Below are 20,313 nucleotides of genomic sequence, written 5' to 3'. Positions count from 1 at the left end.
TGAGAACTTTTAAGATCTACTCTCTTACCAACTTTCAAAAATGCAATACAGTACATTATTAACTATAGTTGCCACACTGTATATTACATACCCAGGACTTATTTTATAACTGGAAGTGTGTACCTTTTGACCCCCGTCACCCATTTCATCTACCTCCACCCACCCCCTGCCTCTGACAACCACCAATATAGTCTCTGTATCTATGAGCTTGGGGTTTTCTTTAATTTTTAAATACCACCTATAAATGATATCATACAGTATTTGTCTTTTTTTTAACATCTTTATTGGAGTATAATTGCTTTACAATGTTGTGTTAGTTTCTGCTGTATAACAAAGTAAATCAGCTATACATATAAATTTATCCCCATTTCTCCTCCCTCTTTCGTCTCCTTCCCACCCTCCCTAAACCACCCCTCTATGTGGTCACAAATCACGGAGCTGATCTCCCTGTGCCATGCGGCTGCTTCCAACTAGCTATCTATTTTACATTTGGTACTGTATATATGTCCATGCCACTCTCTCACTTCGTCCCAGCTTACCCTTCCCCCTCTCCATGCCCTCAAGTCCATTCTCTACATCTGCGTCTTTATTCCTGTCCTGTCCCTAGGTTCTTCAGAACCACTTTATTTTTTTAAGATTCCATATATATGCGTCAGCATACGGTATTTGTTTTTCTCTTTCTGACTTACTTCACTCTGTAGGACAGTCTCTAGGTACATCCACCTCACTACAAATAACTCAATGCTGTTTCTTTTTATGGCAGAGTAATATTCCATTGTATGTATGTACCATATCTTCTTTATCCATTCATCTGTTGATGGACACTTAGGTTGCTTCCACATCCTGGCTATTGTAAACAGTGCTGCAATGAACATTGTGGTACATGACTCTTTTTGAATTATGGTTTTCTCAGGGTATATGCCCAATACTGGGATTGCTGGGTCGTATGGTAGTCCTGTTTTTAGTTTTTTAAGGAACCTCCATACTGTTCTCCATAGTGGCTGTATCAGTCTACATTCCCACCAACAGTACAAGAGGGTTCCCCTTTCTCCACACCCTCTCCAGCATATACTGTTTGTAGATGTTTTGATGATAGACATTCTGATTGGTGTGAGGTGATACCTCATTGTACTTTTGACTTGCATTTCTCTAATGATTAGTGATGTTGATCATCCTTCCATGTGTTTGTTGACAATCTGTATATCTTCTCTGGAGAAACATCTATTTGGGATTTCTGCCCATTTTTGGATTCGGTTGTTTGTTTTATTAATACTAAGCTGCATGAGCTGCTTGTATATTTTGGAGATTAATCCTTTGTCAGTTGCTTCATTTGCAAATATTTTCTCCCATTCTGAGGGTTGTTCTTTTTGTCTTGTTTAGTTTTCTTTGTTGTGCAAAAGCTTTTAAGTTTCATTACATCCCATTTGTTTCTTTTTGTTTTTATTACCATTTCTCTAGGAGGTTGGCCAAAAAGGATCTTCCTGTGATTTATGTCACAGAGTGTTCTAGCTATGTTTTCCTCTAAGAGTTTTATAGTGTCTGGCCTTACATTTAGGTCTCTAATCCATTTTGAGTTTATTTTTCTGTATGGTCTTAGGGAGTGTTCTAATTTCATTCTTTTACATGTAGCTGTCCAGTGTTCCCAGCACCACTTATTGAAGAGGCTGTCTTTTCTCCATTGTATATTCTTCTCTCATTTATCAAAGATAAGGTAACCATATGTGCATGGGTTTATCTCTGGGCATTATATCCTGTTTCGTTGATCTATATTTCTGTTTTTGTACCGGTACCATATACTGTCTTCATTACTGCAGCTTTGTAATATAGTCTGAAGTCTGGGATTCTGATTCCTCCAGCTCTATTTTTCTTTCTCAAGATTGCTTTGGCTATTCGGGGTCTTTTGTGTTTCCATACAAATTGTGAAATCTTTTGTTCTAGTTCTGTGAAAAATGCCATTGGTAGTTTGATAGGGATTGCACTGAACCTATAGATTGCTTTGGGTAGTATAGTCATTTTCACAATGTTGATTCTTCCAATCCAAGAACATGGTATATCTCTCCATCTGTTTATATCATCTTTAATTTCTTTCATCAGTGTCTTACAGTTTTCTGCAGACAGGTCTTTTGTCTCCTTAGGTAGGTTATTCCTAGGTAATTTATTCTTTTTGTTGCAATGGTAAATGGGAGTGTTTCCTTAATTTCTCTTTCAGATTTGTCATCATTAGTGCATAGGAATGAAAGAGATCTGTGTGCATTAATTTTGTATCCTGCTACATTACTAAATTTATTGATTAGCTCTAGTAGTTTTCTGGTAGCATCTTTAGGATTCTATATGTATAGTATCATGTCATCTGCAAACAGTGACAGCTTTACTTCTTCTTTTCTGATTTGGATTCCTTTTATTTCTTTTTCTTCTCTGACTCCTGTGGCTAAACTTCCAAAACTATGTTGAGTAAGAGTGGTGAGAGTGGGCAACCTTGACTTGTTCCTGATCTTAGTGGAAATGGTTTCAGTTTTTCACTACTGAGAACGATGGTAGCTATGGGCTTGTCATACATGGCCTGTATTATGTTGAGGTAAGTTCCCTCTATGCTTACTTTCTGGAGGGTTTTTATCATAAATGGGTGTTGAATTTTGTCAAAAGCTTTTTTTGTGTCTATTGAAATGATCATATGGATTTTCTCCTTCAGTTTGTTAATATGGTACATCACACTGATTGCTTTGCGTATATTGAAGAATCCTTACATTCCTAGGATAAACCCCACTTGATCATGGTGTATGATCCCTTTAATGTGCTGCCGAATTCTGTTTGTTGAGGATTTTTGCATCTATGTTCATCAGGGATACTGGCCTGTAGTTTTCTTTTTCTGTGACATATTTGTCTGGTTTTGGTATCAGGGTGATGTTGGGTTTGCAGAATGAGTTTGGGAGTGTTCCTCCCTCTGCTATATTTTGGAAGAGTTTGAGAAGGATATGTGTTAGCTCTTCTCTCAATGTTTGATAGAATTCACCTGTGAAGCCATCTGGTCCTGGACTCTTGTTTGTTGGATAATTTTTTTTTTTTTTTTTTTTTTTTGCGGTAGGTGGGCCTCTCACTGTTGTGGCCTCTCCCTTTGTGGAGCACAGGCTCCGGACGTACAGGCCCAGTGGCCAGGGCTCACGGGCCCAGCCGCTCCACGGCATGTGGGATCCTCCCGGACCGGGACACGAACCCGTGTCCCCTGCATCTGCAGGCGGACTCTCAACCACTGCACCACCAGGGAAGCCCTGTTGGATGATTTTTAATCACAGCTTCAATTTCAGTGCTTGTGACTGGTCTGTTTATATTCTCTATTTCTTCCTGGTTCAGTCTTGGAATGTTGTGCTTTTCCAAGAATTTGTCCATTTCTTCCAGGTTGTCCATTTTATTGGCATATAGTTGCTTATAGTAATCTCTCATGATCCTTTGTATTTCTACAGTGTCAGTTGTTATTTCTCCTTTTCCATTTCTAATTCTATTGATTTGAGCCTTCTCCCTTTTTTTCTTTAGGAGTCTGGCCAATGGTTTAATCAATTATTCTTATCTTCTCAAAGAACCAGGTTTTAGTTTTATTGATCTTTGCTATCGTTTCCTTCATTTCTTTTTCATTTATTTCAGACCTGATCTTTATGATTTCTTTCCTTCTACTAACTTTGGGGGTTTTTTTGTTCTTCTTTCTCTAATTGCTTTAGGTGTAAGGTTAGGTTGTTTATTTGAGGTTTTTCTTGTTTCTTGAGATAGGACTGTATTGCTATAAACTTCCCTCTTAGAATTGCTTTTGCTGCATCCCATAGGTTTTGGGTCATGGTGTTTTCATTGTCATTTGTTTCTAGGTATTTTTTGATTTCCTCTTTGATTTCTTCAGTGATCTCTTGGTTATTTAGTAGTGTATTGTTTAGCCTCCATGTGTTTGTATGTTTTACAGTTTTTTTCCTGTAATTGATATGTAGTCTCATAGCATTGTGGTCAGAAAAGATACTTGATATGATTTCAATTTTCTTAAATTTACCAAGGCTTGATTTGTGACCCAAGATATGATCTATCCTGGAGAATGTTCCATGAGCACTTGAGAAGAAAGTGTATTCTGTTGTTTTTGGATGGAATGTCCTATAAATATCAACTAAGTCCATCTTGTGTAATGTGTCATTTAAAGCTTGTGTTTCCTTATTTATTTTCATTTTGGATGATCTGTCAATTGGTGAAAGTGGGGTGTTAAAGTCCCCTACTATGACTGTGTTACTCTCGATTTCCCATTTTATGGCTGTTAGCATTTGCCTTATGTATTGAGGCGCTCCTATGTTGGGTACATAAATATTTATAATTGTTATATCTTCTTCTTGGATTGCTCCCTTGATCATTATGTAGTGTCCTTCTTTGTCTCTTGTAATAGTCTTTATTTTAAATTCTATTTTGTCTGATATGAGAACTGCTACTCCAGCTTTCTTTTGATTTCCATTTGCATGGAATATCTTTTTCCATCCCCTCACTTTGTCTGTATGTGTCCCTAGGTCTGAAGTGGGTCTCTTGTAGACAGCATGTATATGGGTCTTGTTTTTGTACCCATTCAGCCAGTCTATATCTTTTGATTGGTGCATTTAATCCTTTTACATTTAAGGTAATTGTCAATATGTATGTTCCTATTACCATTTTCTTAATTGTTTTGGGTTTGTTTTTGTAGGTCTTTTCCTTCTCTTGTGTTTCCTGCCTAGAGAAGTTCCTTTAGCATTTGTTGTACAGCTGGTTTGGTGGTGCTGAACTCTCTTAGCTTTTGCTTGTCGGTAAAGGTTTTAATTTCTCTGTCAAATCTGAATGAGATCCTTGCTGGGAAGAGTAATCTTGGTTGTAGGTTTTCCCCTTTCATCACGTTAAATATGTGCTGCCACCTCCTTCTGACTTGCAGAGTTTCTGCTAAAAGATCAACTGCTAACCTTATGGGGATTCCCTTGTATGTTATTTGCTGCTTTTCTCTTGCTGCTTTTAATATTTTTCCTTCGTATTTTATTTTTGATAGTTTGATTAATATATGTCTTGGTGTGTTTCTCCTTGGATTTATCCTGTATGGGACTCTCTCTGCTTCCTGGACTTGATTGACTATTTCCTTTCCCATGTTAGGGAAGTTTTCAACTATAATCTCTTTAAATATTTTCGCATTCCCTTTCTTTTTCTCTTCTTCTTCTGGGACCCCTATAATTCAAATGTTGGTGCATTTAGTGTTGTCCCAGAGGTCTCTGAGACTGTCCTCAATTCTTTTTATTCTTTTTTCTTTATTCTGCTCTGCAGTAGTTATTTCCACTATTTTATCTTCCAGGTCACTTATCCATTCTTCTGCCTCAGTTATTCTGCTGATTCCCTCTAGAGAATTTTTAATTTCATTTATTGTGTTGTTCATCATTGTTTGCTTGCTCTTTAGTTCTAATTCCTTGTTAAATGTTTCTTGTATTTTCTCCAATCTATTTCCAAGATTTGGGATCATCTTTACTAGCATTACTCTGAATTCTTTTTCAGGTAGACTGCCTATTTCCTCTTCATTTGTCTGATCTGGTGGGTTTTTACTTTGCTCCTTCATCTGCTGGGTATTTCTCTGTCTTCTCATTTTGCTTATCTTACTGTGCTTGGGGTCTCCTTTTGCAGGCTGTAAGTTCATAGTTCCCATTGTTTTTGGTGTCTGCCCCCAGTGGGTAAGGTTGGTTCAGTGGGTTGTGTAGGCTTCCTGCTGGAGGGGACTGGTGCCTGTGTTTCAGTGGGTGGGGATGGATCTTTTCTTTCTGGTGGGCAGGACCACGTCCGGTGGTGTGTTTTGGGGTGTCTGTGAACTGATTATGATTTTAGGCAGTCTCTCTGCTAACAGGTGGGGTTGTGTTCCTGTCTTGCTAGTTGTTTGGCACAGGATGTCCAGCACTGTAGCTTGCTGGTTGTTGAGTGGAGCTGGGTCTTAGCATTGAGATGGAGATCTCTGTGAGAGCTCTCACCATTTGATTTTACATGGGGCTGGGAGGTTTCTGGTGGTCCAATGTCCTGAATTCGGCTCTCCCACCTCAGAGGTTCAGGCCTGACACCCGGCTGGAGCACCAAGACCCTGTCAGCCACTCAGCTCAGAAGAAAAGGGAGGAAAAAGAAAGACAGAAAGAAAGAAAATAATAAAATAAAAGATAAATTATTTAAAATAAAAAAGTAATTAAAAAAAGAAAGAAAGAAGAGAACAACCAAACTAAAAAACAAATCCACCAATGATAACAAGCGCTAAAAACTATCCCAAAAAATGGAAAGACTGAACCCTAGGACAAATGGTAAAAGCAAAGCCATACAGACAAAATCACACAGAGAAGCATACACATACACACTCACAAAAACATAAAAAGAAAATTATATATATTTTTTTAAAAAATGGAATTCCGAGAGCAACAAAATCAATAAACAAATTTACCAGTGATACTAAGCTCTAAATACTAAACTAAAATAAACATAAAACCAGAAACAAATTAGATGCAGAAAGCAAACCCCAAGTCTACAGTTGCTCCCAAAGTCCACTGCCCCAATTTTGGGATGATTCATTGTCTATTCAGGTATTCTACAGATGCAGGGTGAATCAGGTTGACTGTGGAGATTTAATCCGCTGCTCCTGAGGCTGCTGGGAGAGATTTCCCTTTCTCTTCTTTGTTCGCACAGCTCCTGGGGTTCAGCTTTGGATTTGGCCCCGACTCTGTGTGTAGGTCGCCTGAGGGCGTCTGTTCCCCACCCAGACAGGATGGGGTTAAAGAAGTAGCTGATTCAGGGGCTCTGGCTCACTCAGGCCGGAGGGAAGGAGGAGTACAGAATGCAGGGTGAGCCTGCAGCAGCAGAGGCCAGCATGACGTTTTCACAGCCTGAGGCACAATGTGTGTTCTCCCAGGGAAGTTGTCCATGGATCACGGGACCCTGGCAGTGGCAGGCTGCATAGGCTCCCGGGAGGGGAGGTGTGGAGAGTGACCTGTGCTTGCACACAGGCTTCTTGGTGGCTGCAGCAGCAGCCTTAGCATTTCATGTCCGTCTCCGGTATCCGCACTGATAGCCACAGCTGGTGCCCATCTCTGGAGCTCGTTTAGGCAGTTGTCTGGATCCCCTCTCCTCATGCACCCCAAAACAATGGTCTCCTGCCTCTTAGGCAGGTCTAGACATTTTCCCAGATTCGCTCCCCAACAGCTGTGGTGCACTAGCCCCCTTCAGGCTGTGTTCACGCAGCCAACCCCAGTCCTCTCCCTGGGATATGACCTCTGAAGCCGGAGCCTCGTCTCCCAGCCCACACCCATCCCGGCGGGTGAGCAGACAAGCCTCTCAGGCTGGTGAGTGCTGGTCAGAACCGATCCTCTGTGCGGGAATCTCTCTGCTTAACCCTCTGCACCCCTGTTGCTGTGCTCTTCTCCATGGCTCCAAAGCTTCCCCCCAACCCACCCCCCGTCTCCACCAGTGAAGGGGCTTCCAAGTGTGTGGCAACTTTTCCTCCTTCACAGCTCCCTCCCAGAGGGGCAGGTCCTGTCTCTATTCTTCTGTCTCTGGTTTTCCTTTTTTCTTTTGCCCTGCCCAGGTACGTGGGGAGTTTCCTGCCTTTTGGGAGGTCTGAGGTCTTCTGCCAGCATTCAGTAGGTGTTCTGTAGGAGTTGTTCCACATGTAGATGTATTTCTGATGTATTTGTGGGAAGGAAGGTGATCTCCACATCTTACTCCTCCGCCATCTTGAAGGTCCCTCCAGTATTTGTTTTTCTCTGTCTGACTTATTTCACTTACCATAATGGCCCCAAGGTCCATCTATATTGTCACAAATGGCAAGATGTCACTCTTTTTTTGTGTGAATAATATTCCATTGTATACACACACACACACACACACACACACACACACACACGGACTTCCCTGGTGGTGCAGTGGTTAAGAATCTGCTTGCCAATGAGGGGGACACAGGTTCAAGCCCTGGTCCGGGAAGATCCCACCTGTTGCAGAGCAACTAAGCCCGTGTGCCACAACTACTGAGCCTGCACTCTAGAGCCCACGAGCCACAACTACTGAGCCTGCGTGCCACAACTACTGAAGCCCGCATGCCCAGAGCCCATGCTCTGCAACAAGAGAAGCCAATGCAATGAGAAGCCCACGTACCACAACGAAGAGTAGCCCCCGCTCGCTGCAACTATAGAAAGCCCACACTCAGCAACAAAGACCTAATGCTGCCAAAAATAAAGAAATAAATTTTTTTTTAAATAATATATATATATATTCATTTATATGTGTATATGTATATATATATACATATTTGAAACATTTTCTTTATCCATTCATCTATTGATAGGACACTTAGATTTTAAAGAAATTTTGTGCCAATCAGCCAGTGTGTTAGCATTAGGAGTACCTGATAAGGCAAATATCTGGCCTTAGTTTTTAGATAGTTTCATTCCTCTCTGCCTTGCTTTATAATGGACATATTTAGAAATTACATGGCTAAAAATATTACTATATAATATGAGTAAAATCAGCTAAACAAATAATTGAAACAGTAAAACTGAACAGTAATACAAACCTGGAGTTGAACCAACTATAACTACCTATTTTGAGAAAATTCTCTTCCTTCCGTGAGATAATTTCCAATCTCTTTAATGTGAACACATAATTCAAAATATTTTGATCAAATAAAAGATAATAAATGTATGTTCTGGTAAGAGAAATGTGATAACTATAAATATATGTGAAAGAATATATTTAATGGATGAATGATTATCATATACTAATATTCTCAAGTAAAATGTACATTTGGTTTATAAAATAAGTTTTGGAGATTATGAACAATTAGCACCCATTTAACAAATACTACTTTATATTCAGTATGTAATAGTACAACATAAATAAAAGCAATTACTACTTCAATTATCACTTTAAAATTACCTCAATTGCCCTTAAAAATACAAATAAAACAGTCATAGATTGATCACTTGTTATTTTAATCATAAACCACAGTTCCTTAGAGAACCTGAAAAAAATCATTTTTCCGAACGTTTATTCAACACACAGCTACTGAGGGCCTACTACGTGCCAATAAGCAACTCGACAGGTACAGGGACAAAGCATGGTCACTACTTTCAGCTCTCACGAAGCTTAAGGACTAAAGAAGCGCAGGTAAGCGTGAAATAAATGTTTTAGCTCTAAAATATCTGTAACAGCAACATGTTATGGGAGAGGAAAGAAAGGAGTAATCATTTTCACCTAGCAAGGCTTTAAAAGGTTTCCTGACAGAACAGCGTCGGATTTTAGCAAAAAGGGAAGGAAAATACACCGTTTATGCTTAACTGTCAATAAATGTCAACTACTATTACAGTGCACAGACACTTCTCAAATTCTATTTCATTTAATTATCTCAACAACCCTTTGGGACCAGCATTTCACAATGAGAAACCAAAGATGTACAGGATAAATAACTCGCCCAAGGTCACATATGTTGTAAATGGAAGGGCCAAGAATGTGTCCAGGTCTCTGTAACTCGATATTCTTTCCACTACATCGGGCTGCCTAAGCTGAGCTTTAAGAATGAGTAAGACTTAAATAAAGAAAAAGAAGAAAACAGAGAAGAAAGACGACAGAAGAGACATAAACATATAATTCATGAATTATCCTAGAGTAAAAAATAACTTCTGTCCTTGGAATATACACATATACATATGAAATACAGGTATTTATATATATATACACACACATACTAATAAAAGATATAATGATACAATTGAAAAATAAACTAAGATAATTCATGAATTACACTGATCAAAAATTCCATACTCAAATCTAACTGTTTAAGAGACTGTTCTATGACTGAGACCATAAGGAAACTACATTAAGATTTCCAAAATGCCTAATTTACAAATCCCTTAGTCACCAAACGCATTCATCAATTAACACTTTTGAGCAAATATAATTCATTAATTAAAATAAAATTAAGGCAACATACCAATAAATACAATACTTCATTAAATTTCTACTTTAACACTCCTATACAATTCCACTGTATTTAAAAAAAACATCTGTTCTATTAATGTCCTTTTTAAGCACAAGAATGTTACAGTGATAAATGTTAAAACAAGTAGTTTCTAATGTGAAATGAATCTAAAATAATCAAACTCTACTTTTAACATTATTTGAGAAGAAAATAAATTCTACCTCTGCATTGTGCTTAGTTGTTATTTCTAATTTTTCTTTCTTAGCCCGATGGAGTTTCTTTCTGAGATCAGCAGTAATATCCAAGTCTGTTTCATTTTTAACCATTTGTTTTATATCAGATGAGGCATTCTTCAACCTATAAAATGAGATCAAAATAAAATATAATTACTATTAAGTAAATTTCCAGCATTTCCCGTATTTCTGATCACTTATTTTTCAAAAAAAACAGGGAACATGTTACGGTCCTTACCCTAAAGAAACTTACATTCCAGTAAAAGATATTGATTGCAAAAGCTAGATAGAATTGCAAAGCAGTATATGACTAGAAAAAAACCACTGTCCACTGGGAAACCACCATATTGTTCAAGATAGGCAATAAAGGTTATCTGATCCTATCACAAGCTGGCAAGTTTTGGAGAAGACTGAGTTCTTTCCTTTTAACCTTTTTAAATAATATATTTTACTTATTGCAAATATAACACATATTACAAAAAGAGAAAGTATAAGAGAATACAGACTCATGCTTTTAAATGGCAGAGTAAAGTTCTACTCTCTCCCCAAAAGTAAAAGTAAAATTTTAACTAATTTAACAGCAAAGAGAATTTAGAGATATAAACTCACAAGGAGAATCAGTACCAGAGATGAGACAATAGCAATAAAATACTGGAAGTTGGAACGCAGGTGGATAAGTGGTAAGTGATTTATATGAGAGCTGGATTCAAAGCCAACAGTAAGAAAAGCAACCTGATTTACACCAGAGTCCCAAAAAGCTCAGTTCACTGGCAACACCTTTTAAAATGGGGATAAAAGCAGAGTAGAAAACAGGAGAATTGGTTGAAAGTCTGCCAAAGAAATAATAAGATCCTCAGATCCTCTACCCTATATACCACACAACTGGGTATTGATTTCTTCCCCACTCTGGCAGAACACTAGGGGTTTATCCCCTGGAGAGGATAAAACAGAACGTCTCTGGATTGGAGACATCAGATACAAATCAGGTAAGTGTTCCATACCAAAAGCAAGAGACTCGAGTAAAAAGTTATATAATAAATTATATCCCTGGTCTTCTAATACTTATTGTCTAACAGAACAATGTCAGCCAAAGCAGAGACTAGAAGGATCTTCCCTGGAGAATCTAACCAACAAGGTGAAAAAGACCTAAAGATGCCAATGTTACGGGTTCTCCAGCAAAACAGCTTAACCAGATCACCCTACACAGAATGCCTCATACACTGAGCTTCCAATCATCTTTTTAGGCCTCTACTTTTAAATATGAACAGAGAGCCAAGGATCACCAGAAGTTAAGCAACATCTAATAAGAAAGACAGAGACTACAAGGGGCAGGGAAGAAGTCAAAGATGATGCAGGGAAAAGATAACTTTAAAAAAAGATTAAGAAAAAACCCTTAACATTAAAATCCTCAGAAAAATAGGAGAGGATAAAAAAATCCATAAAACAAAAACTGGATGTAATTAAAAATGAAATATTCATAGAACAAAAAAAGAGCTCTTGGAAATCAAAAACACAAACTAAGAAATGAAAAACTAAATAAATAAATTTAAAACAAAAATCTCCCAGATGCCTAAAAAAATTACAAGAGAAAATAATTTCCAATTTAGAATTTTATGCTCAACAAGTACCATTCAAAGACAAGAGTATGGGGAAGGGAAGATGAAATGTGCACGCTTTCATAACTATGATCAGAGTGTAAACTGGCAGAAAAGTTTTTAGAAGTTTGGTAATAAATGTCTAAAACTTGCAAAAAAAAAAAAAAGACAAGAGTATGAGAAAGACTATTTCAGATCTACAAGACATCAAAACATTTATAAGGGGCTACTGGAAGACTTGTTTCACCAAAATAAGGACCCACACTGAGAAAGAGAAAGAAATGGGATCCCAGAAGTAGGGTATTCAAGATAAGAAAACAGCAAAGGGATGTCTAAGATAGTGATGAAAGGAAGCACCCAGTGAAATTTGTGCAGCAAATCACTTAAAGGGTAATCTGTTCCAACTGTACTGGCCAATGCCTCCAGGAGTAATTTCTTTAAGATGAAAAAAGAAAATAACAGAATACATCAACTATGTGAACATATTGAGAGATTTATAAAACTTGGTGGGAGTATGAAGTTGAATTCATAAGTTCATGGAAATTAAACCAAGTAAACAAATGAGACAACTATTAATTAAATCCAAGAAAAACAAAATATATACAAGAAAAAAAATTGTCACTGAATACTACTACATAACTCAACTAGGAAGTTTTGATAATTATACGATAATGTAAACATTGATTAATCTAACCAAGATTATATATCACTAAATGAAGAGAGAATAGAAAAGGGAGGCAAGTATGAATGAAAACTAAATTATGAACTTCTATAGTGGAAAGTCAGCAGATAATGGCTAAACATGAAAAATCAAATAGCAATATAAAAAAAATTTTTGAAGAGGTATGGATTTTAAAAAAACATCTCAGAGAGTTGAAAATGATTCTTTCTAGGGATAAAGAAAGTTATTTGTCTCAAGGTAATAAGCACTGCTATTTTTCCTAACAGCAGTAAGTAAGCCTTTTAGAATAATTAGTCTTTAAATAACATGCATATGTAATTTTTTTAAAATAAGACTAAAATAAAACAACAGAGAATCAATGAAACCAAAATTTGATTCTTTAAATAGATGAATAAACTTGATAAACCTTTGGTTAGCTAGACAAAGAAAAAAGAGAAGAAACTCAAAGTATAAACAAAGAATAAAAAAGGGAATGGCACTACCAACGTAGAAGGATTATAATGAATACTATGAACAACTTTATGCTAACAACTTTATGCTTCAGGACAAATTTAGGACAAATTCCTAAAAAGACAGTAATTACTAAAACTAACTCAAAAAGAAAGAGAAAATCTGAACAGACCTATAACAGACAACAACATTGAATTAATAATTTTAAAAATCTAATCATAGAGAAAGTCCAAGTCCAGATTCTACCAAACTTTAAGGAAGAAATAATACCAATCCTCACATTAGAGGAGGAGGAAACATTTCTCCAAATCATTCTGAGTCCAGCATTACCTAATACCAAAATATGGCAGACATCTCAAGAAAGGAAGAGTACAGACCAATATCTTTCATGAATAGAGATACAAAAAATCGTCAACAAAACATTAGCAAACCAAATCCAGCAACATCTTGAAAGAATTAAATTACAACATGATTAATTGGGATTTATCCCCAAAATAGAAAATTGGTATAATGTCTGAAACTCAAGTGATATAATATACCATTTTACTAAAACAAAGGATGAAAACTATATGATCATCTCAACAGATACAGAAAATGTATTTGACAAAATCCAACACCCATTCATGATTTAAAAAAATAAAAAATAACTCTCAACAAACTAGGAATACAAGGAAATTTCATCAATCTGATAAAGGGCCTCTATGAAAAACTGCAAAAAGTAGCATCAAACTTAATGGTGAAACATTGAAAGCTTCCCCTAAGACTGGGAACAAAACAAAGATGTCTGCTAGTAATACTTCTATTCAAGACTGTATTGGAGGTTCTAGACAGTGCAATCAGGAAAAAAAAAAAAAAGAAAAAGAAATAAAAGGCACATATACTGAAGGAAGAAGTAAAACTGTCTTTAATGGCAAAAAACATGATCCTGTAAGATTATCCTAAGAAATCCATTAAGAAGCAAAAAGACTAGAACTAAAAAACAATTTCAGCAAGGTCACAGAATATAAGATCAATATGCAAAAACCAATCACATTCCTAAACACTAGCAATAAATAATCCAAAACTGAAATTTAAAAAATAATTCCACTTATAATAGCAGCAAGTAAATAAAACAGATTTAGGATTAAATTTAACAAAAAAAGGGAAAGACTTCTACACTGAAAAGCATAAATTATTGTTGAACTAAATTGAAGACCTAAGTAAATGAAAAGACATTCCACATTCACATTCATGTATTTGAAGACTAGTATTTTAAGATGGCCACTTTCCCCAAATTGATCTACAGATTCAACATATTGCCTACCAAAATCCCAGCAAGCTTTTTTTTGCAGAAATTGACAAGCTGACCCTAAAAATTATATGGAAAAGCAAAGGACTCAGAAAAACCAAAATAATCTTTAAGAAAAACTAATGGGAGGACTTGCACCTTCTAAATTCAAAACTCACCATAAAGCTACAGTAATCAAAACAGTGTAGAATTTGAATTAAGAATAAACATGTAGATCAGCGTACCAGAATTGAGACCACAGAAATAAAGTCATATATATACAGTCAATTAATTTTCAACAAAGGTGTCAAGACAATTCAATGGGGGAAAAGATAGTCTTATCAACAAATGGTGCTAAAACAACTGATCTCCACAGGCAAAAAGATAAATTTAGACCCTTACCTCACACCATATACTACAAAGTAACTTAAAATGGAGCCCGGACCTAAATGTAAGAACTAAAATTATAAAAATTCTAGAAAAAAACTTAGGAGAAAAATCTTCATGACCTTAGCTGGGCAAAATTTCTTAGATACGAAACCAAAAGCACAATCCATAAAGAAAAAGAATTGAACTTCATAAAAATTAATAACTTTTACACTTCAAAAGACATTATTAAGAAAATGAAGTCAAGCCAACAAATGGGAAAAGATATTTGCAAATTATATATCTGATAAAGGATTTGTATACAGAACACATAAAGAACTCTTTTTTTTAATAAATTTATTTTATTTTATTTTTTATTTTTGGCTGTGTTGGGTCTTCATTGCTGCACACAGGCTTTTCTCTAGTTGTGGTGAGCTGGCGCTACTCTTCGTCGCAGCGCACGGGCTTCTCATTGTGGTAGCTTCTCTTGTTGCAGAGCATGGGCTCCAGGTGCGTGGGCTTCAGTAGTTGTGGCAAACGGGCTTCGTTGCTTCATGGCATGTGGGATCTTCCCGGACCAGGGCTCGAACCCGTGTCCCCTGCATTGGCAGGCGGATTCTTAACCACTGCGCCACCAGGGAAGCCCTTAGAATATATAAAGAACTCTTGAAGCTCGATAACAAAAAGATGAATAACTCAATTTAAAATCAGGCAAAAGATCTGAATAGGCTTTTCACCAATGAAGATACACAAATGGGCAAAAAAAGCACATGCAAAGATGTTCAACATCATTGCTCACTAGGAAAACACAAAATAAAATCACAGTGACATATTACTTTACTCTCACTAGAATGGCTATAATCAAAAAGTCAGAAAACAGCAAGTGTTGGGGAGGATATGGAAATGTATAAAACCCTTATACACTGCTGGTGGAAATGTAAAATGCTTCAGTCACTTTAGAATACAATTTGGAAGTTTCTTAAAAATTTTAACGTAAATTTACTATATGATGAAGTAATGGTGCTCCTAAGAATCTACCCAAGAGAAATATAATATGTCTACACAAAGACTTGCACACAAGTGTTTATAGCAGAGTTATTCATAATAGGCAAAATGTGGAAACAACCCAAATGTCCATCAACTGGTGAATGGTTAACTAAAATGTATATATCCATAAAATGGAATAATATTCAGCAATAAAAAGAAACAAAGTACTGACACATGTTACAATATAAATCTGAAGAACATGCCTACTGAAAAGAAGCCAGACACAAATGACCACATATTGTATGACCCCAGTTATATGAATTGTTCAAAAAAGGCAAATCTATAGAAACAGAAAGTACGTTCGTGGTAAATAGCAGAGTTTAAATAACTTCATCGGTCCAGATTCTAGAAGTCTGAAGAATAATTTAACCATTAAAAATTATGACAGATGTATATTAATTTGGCAAGATGTTCCCCCCAAAATTGAAAAAGCAAGATACTAATGTAAAATATTATTCTAATTTTTGAAATATATATTTATATGTTCAAAAGAAAAGGTCTGGGCAAGTAAATACCAAAATACTGTTGGTAGTTAACTCTAAGTGGTAGCATTATAAGCAGTTTCATCATTTTATTCATTTGTATTTCTTAAATTATTCTAAAAACACATGCATTATCTGCATTAAAATATACATATCTATGTGTATATATACATATGCACATATATAAGACAGGATATCAGAGCAAAAAAGAACCTTAAAACACTCTCTTTAGCACTTTTTGAACCATCTTCCTCACCATAGTGGTGGAGAACCAGCTGATGAGACCTCACTCTTAACCCTTGACACATCTAAAAGAAAAAATTCTTTTTAAGATAAAATTTTAGTAAAGAAAAATATTAATATTTTACTCATTTATTCTCTGTCTTGCTCCAGAAAGGATTTCAGGTAGCTCCTAAAGACAGGTAGGAAACGTTTACATAGCAAATCCTATTTATAAAGCAAAGTACATGTTAGTCACGGTACTCACCCCACCCACACATCCTTGCTGAAAAGGTGCTCAAGATCAGTTCTTCTCAAACTAAACGTGAGCAAGGACTATCCCCACCCCACTCCCATTGCTTCTGTAAAATATATTTAAAAGGGATAACTAAAAAAGAAAATCTAAAAACAGATAAAATTCAACTCTAAATGTTTTACTATTAGATTCAACAAATAGAAAATTACTGTTACATGATTATAAGGTTCTAAACACTTGCTTTCAATTTCTGTACTTATTTCTTTGTAAACCACACTTTGAGTTGCGCTCTCCGAAATGGCTCCATTTCGCATTATGGACTCAGAGTTTTTATATTATTCACATGAGATATGAATAAACCAAAGGTAGGCACCTCACCCAAAGGCATATATGAATGGTACAAAAAAGATGAGCAACAGCAATTCTTAGAATGTAAACTCCAAGAAAAGAAGCAGTTATGAACAGGAGCTAAAACTAACAGAACGTTTAAGTAGAGTGATGAATCAGAGTTGGGGCAATGAGGAAATAAGAGGAAACACAGCAACACAGATTGTGGCAAGCCAAGTAATAATGAATAAGCAGAAGAAAAGATTTAGAGAAGTGGAAAAGAATAAGCAAGTCTCTAGGGACTGGAGAAAGTACAGACACTGACTTTTGTACACTGAGTTAACAAAGGAGCATAAAGAGCCACACAGAGTCTCCAGACCCAGTTCTGCTTTCTATGAGGCATCATTCTTGCTCCTCCAGTCCCATGAAATTTCCACTTCCCTTACCATCCCATGAGAATTCTTACAATCAGCCTCTCCAACCACTTATTTCTCCCTGCTCCCTGCAACCAAAAGCATTCCTCAACTAGAAGATGAGACTGGAGGCTTACCTTTGGATATCACCGGAGGCATTATTTGAAGTATTCAAACTCATGATGAGTCTTCCAACTCTTTCAAAATACCCCACTGTTGCTTAATGATATACTTCGTTATTAATGATTAAAACTGTCCAAGACGTCTGTGGCTTACAGGTTACATGGGCTGAAGTCTGTTAAAATAGTAAACAATATAACAGCAGTTATTTACATGAGTCCTGAGACTAGGGGTGATTTTTCTTTTGTTTTTTGACTTATCTGTATTTTTAAGATTATTCTTTAAAAAACATGTAAATACTTGTATTTTTAAAAGCCACAGTGTTTGGGGACTTCCCTGGTGGTCCAGTGGGTAAGACTCTGTGCTCCCAATGCAGGGGGTCCAGGTTCAATCCCTGGTCAGGGAACTAGATCCCGCATGCATAGCACAACTAAGAGTTCACATGCCACAACTAAGAGTCTGCATGCCACAACAAAAGGATTCCACGTGCCGCAATGAAGACCCCGCGTGCCACAACTAAGACCCAACACAGCCTAAATAAATAAATAAATAAACATTTTTTTAAGTTATAAAAAATAAAATAAAAGCCACAGTGTTTTATTTCTTTTTAAATAAGATTAGAAACAAAAATGACAAAACATTAGAAATTCCTTCTTATAAGAATAAGCTAATACTATTAGATTATTTTAATTTCTCAAATAAAAAGTAATAAAATAGTGACTAATTGTTCTTAAACTGGAAGAGGAATAGGTAGTGCCTATCTCTAGGGCACAGAATTCAGTATGAAAGAAAATGCAGTCCAGGGATGTTTTGGGGTCCCAAAAGACTTTTTCATAAATGAAATATTTTTAATGCAATGTTACAATCAAAGAGGCCAAGGCACTCCCACATAAAAGATCTTACAGTAATTTTCAAAGGCCTTCTCCCAAGGGATTGAAGAGGAAAAAGGAAAGGAGAGAGCATTTGTCACTTACCCCGGCCTTCTCTCCAGAACACTCTTCTACCAGAGACACTCCAAATTATACAGAGTCAACAACTCTAAGTTACTACAGTATGAAGGAATCTTTGGGTAAACATCTCGATAACTAACTAACTCCAAATAGACACAAATATGAAGATCTCACAAGGTCTCTTGGTATCCCCAGCAGAAGTCCAATATCCTAAGAAAGACCATGAGATTTGGTCTCAGAGAGATCTGAGCTAGGATTCCAATAAGCATCAAGTATGTGGTCATAGGCAAGCCACTTAAACTCTCTGAGCTTGTTTCCTCAACCATAAGGAGATAACTATATCAAGCTCATATATTTGATATTTAAGTAATATACACAGCACATATACAGTACACAGTCACTGTCAGTTTCTATTACTGTAACACAAACCCTCTGAGATCTCTGATAAAGGAAAGGAGTAGGTGACACTTGGGGTGATTTGGTCTGGTTAAAGATGTAATAAAAGAAGGCTTCCCTGGTGGCGCAGTGGTTGAGAGTCCGCCTGCCTATGCAGGGGACACGGGTTCGTGCCCCGGTCCGGGAAGATCCCACATGCCGCGGAGCGGCTGGGCCCGTGAGCCATGGCCGCTAAGCCTGCGCGTCCAGAGCCTGTGCTCCACAATGGGAGAGGCCACAACAGTGAGAGGCCTGCGTACCGCAAAAAAAAAAAAAAAAAAAAAAGATGTAATAGAAGAATTGTTTAGTGGGAATTCCCTAATGGTCCAGTGGTTAGGACTTGGAGCTCTCACTGCCAGGGGCCTGGGTTCAATCCCTGGTGGGGAACTAAGATCTCACAAGTCATGTGGCGCAACCAAAAAAATAAAAATTAAAAGGCCAGGACACTGGCCTGAGAGGCCAGGACACTGAGTGATAAATGACCCACCAAGGCACACCATTATGAAAAAAAAAAGAATTGTTTAGTAAAATTGTAGGTATACAGGGATAGCTAGAAGATGCCCCCCCCCAAAAAAATCTAAACTGATCTGTCCCTGCTCGCAATAAACAACCTTGAGAGAGATCACTGAAAGAAAAGAGACTCAAGCCAACTGAGATGTAGACTCAAACACAGTACTGGGAACTGACTAATGGCTCCTACAGCCAAACACTAAGGGATCTTCGAAACAGTCAGTGATTCACACAGCTGATGCAGAACAGTTTGACCTAGGACAAAGAAGACATAACTTTTACCAAGATGGGGGGGGGGGGGGTCCCATTTCTCCAGGGACCTAAACACTAAGTTTGGGAATAGTGGTAGACAAACAAACACCACTATCATTAATCTATTGAGCACCTAGTAAAATGTCAAGCACTGTGTTTGGTATTTTATTTATACATAGAACCTATAGAACTCCAATCATTACAACACTGCAATGTAAAGATTATCCTTTTCAACAGAGAAAACTAAGAGATTAGAAGTAACTTGTCAAAAGACAAATAGTTACAGAACCAAAATTCCAACTCATTACTATCTAACTCTAAAGCAGAAGCTCTTTCTACAAGGTCATTGTTGATACAGTTAAACTATAAATTACCTTACCTGAGGTTCATTATCCTCATTTCAATTACAGAAACTCATCTAATTCAGAAAGTCTTAAATGACTTGCCTAAGGCCAGTCAGCTACTAAGTAGGGGACACCAAGGACTCAATCAAGCTCTTCTGATACTGAGTCCCAAAATCTTTTCATCTTACCACCATGCCCCCAAAGCTCAGACTCCAGAGGAAGTGTCTTCAGAATGGAAGTTTAAGAGTTAGAAGGGACTCTTCCATACTTAAGAGTAATGTACAAGGCTCAAAAGTATATACAAAATGTTTCTATTTTTAAAGTGAAAAAGATGGGGCTTCCCTGGTGGCGCAGTGGTTGGGAGTCCGCCTGCCGATGCAGGGGACGCCCGTTCGTGC

General features: G+C 37.0%; 1 protein-coding gene across 1 annotated transcript in view; it reads right to left on the bottom strand.

Annotated features, from left to right (window-relative positions):
- The window catches only part of CCDC171 (coiled-coil domain containing 171), a gene marked incomplete at its 3' end in the record, with an annotated part of 361,839 nt that overhangs the window by 334,955 nt on the left and 6,571 nt on the right, over positions 1-20,313 (bottom strand). Inside the window, exons 2-3 of the mRNA XM_082842979.1 lie at positions 17,442-17,599; positions 10,189-10,324 (exon numbers count right to left, since the gene is read on the bottom strand). Coding sequence (XP_082699105.1) covers positions 10,189-10,324; positions 17,442-17,485 — 180 coding nt within the window. The 5' untranslated portion in view covers positions 17,486-17,599. The remainder of the gene's footprint in view (positions 1-10,188; positions 10,325-17,441; positions 17,600-20,313) is intronic.

Source organism: Leucopleurus acutus, assembly GCF_964270905.1.
Source record: "Leucopleurus acutus genome assembly, chromosome: 7".
Classification (NCBI taxonomy): domain Eukaryota; kingdom Metazoa; phylum Chordata; class Mammalia; order Artiodactyla; family Delphinidae; genus Leucopleurus; species Leucopleurus acutus.
The sequence above is the reverse complement of the archived record's forward strand: the minus strand, read 5'-3'. Positions and strand labels throughout refer to the sequence as shown.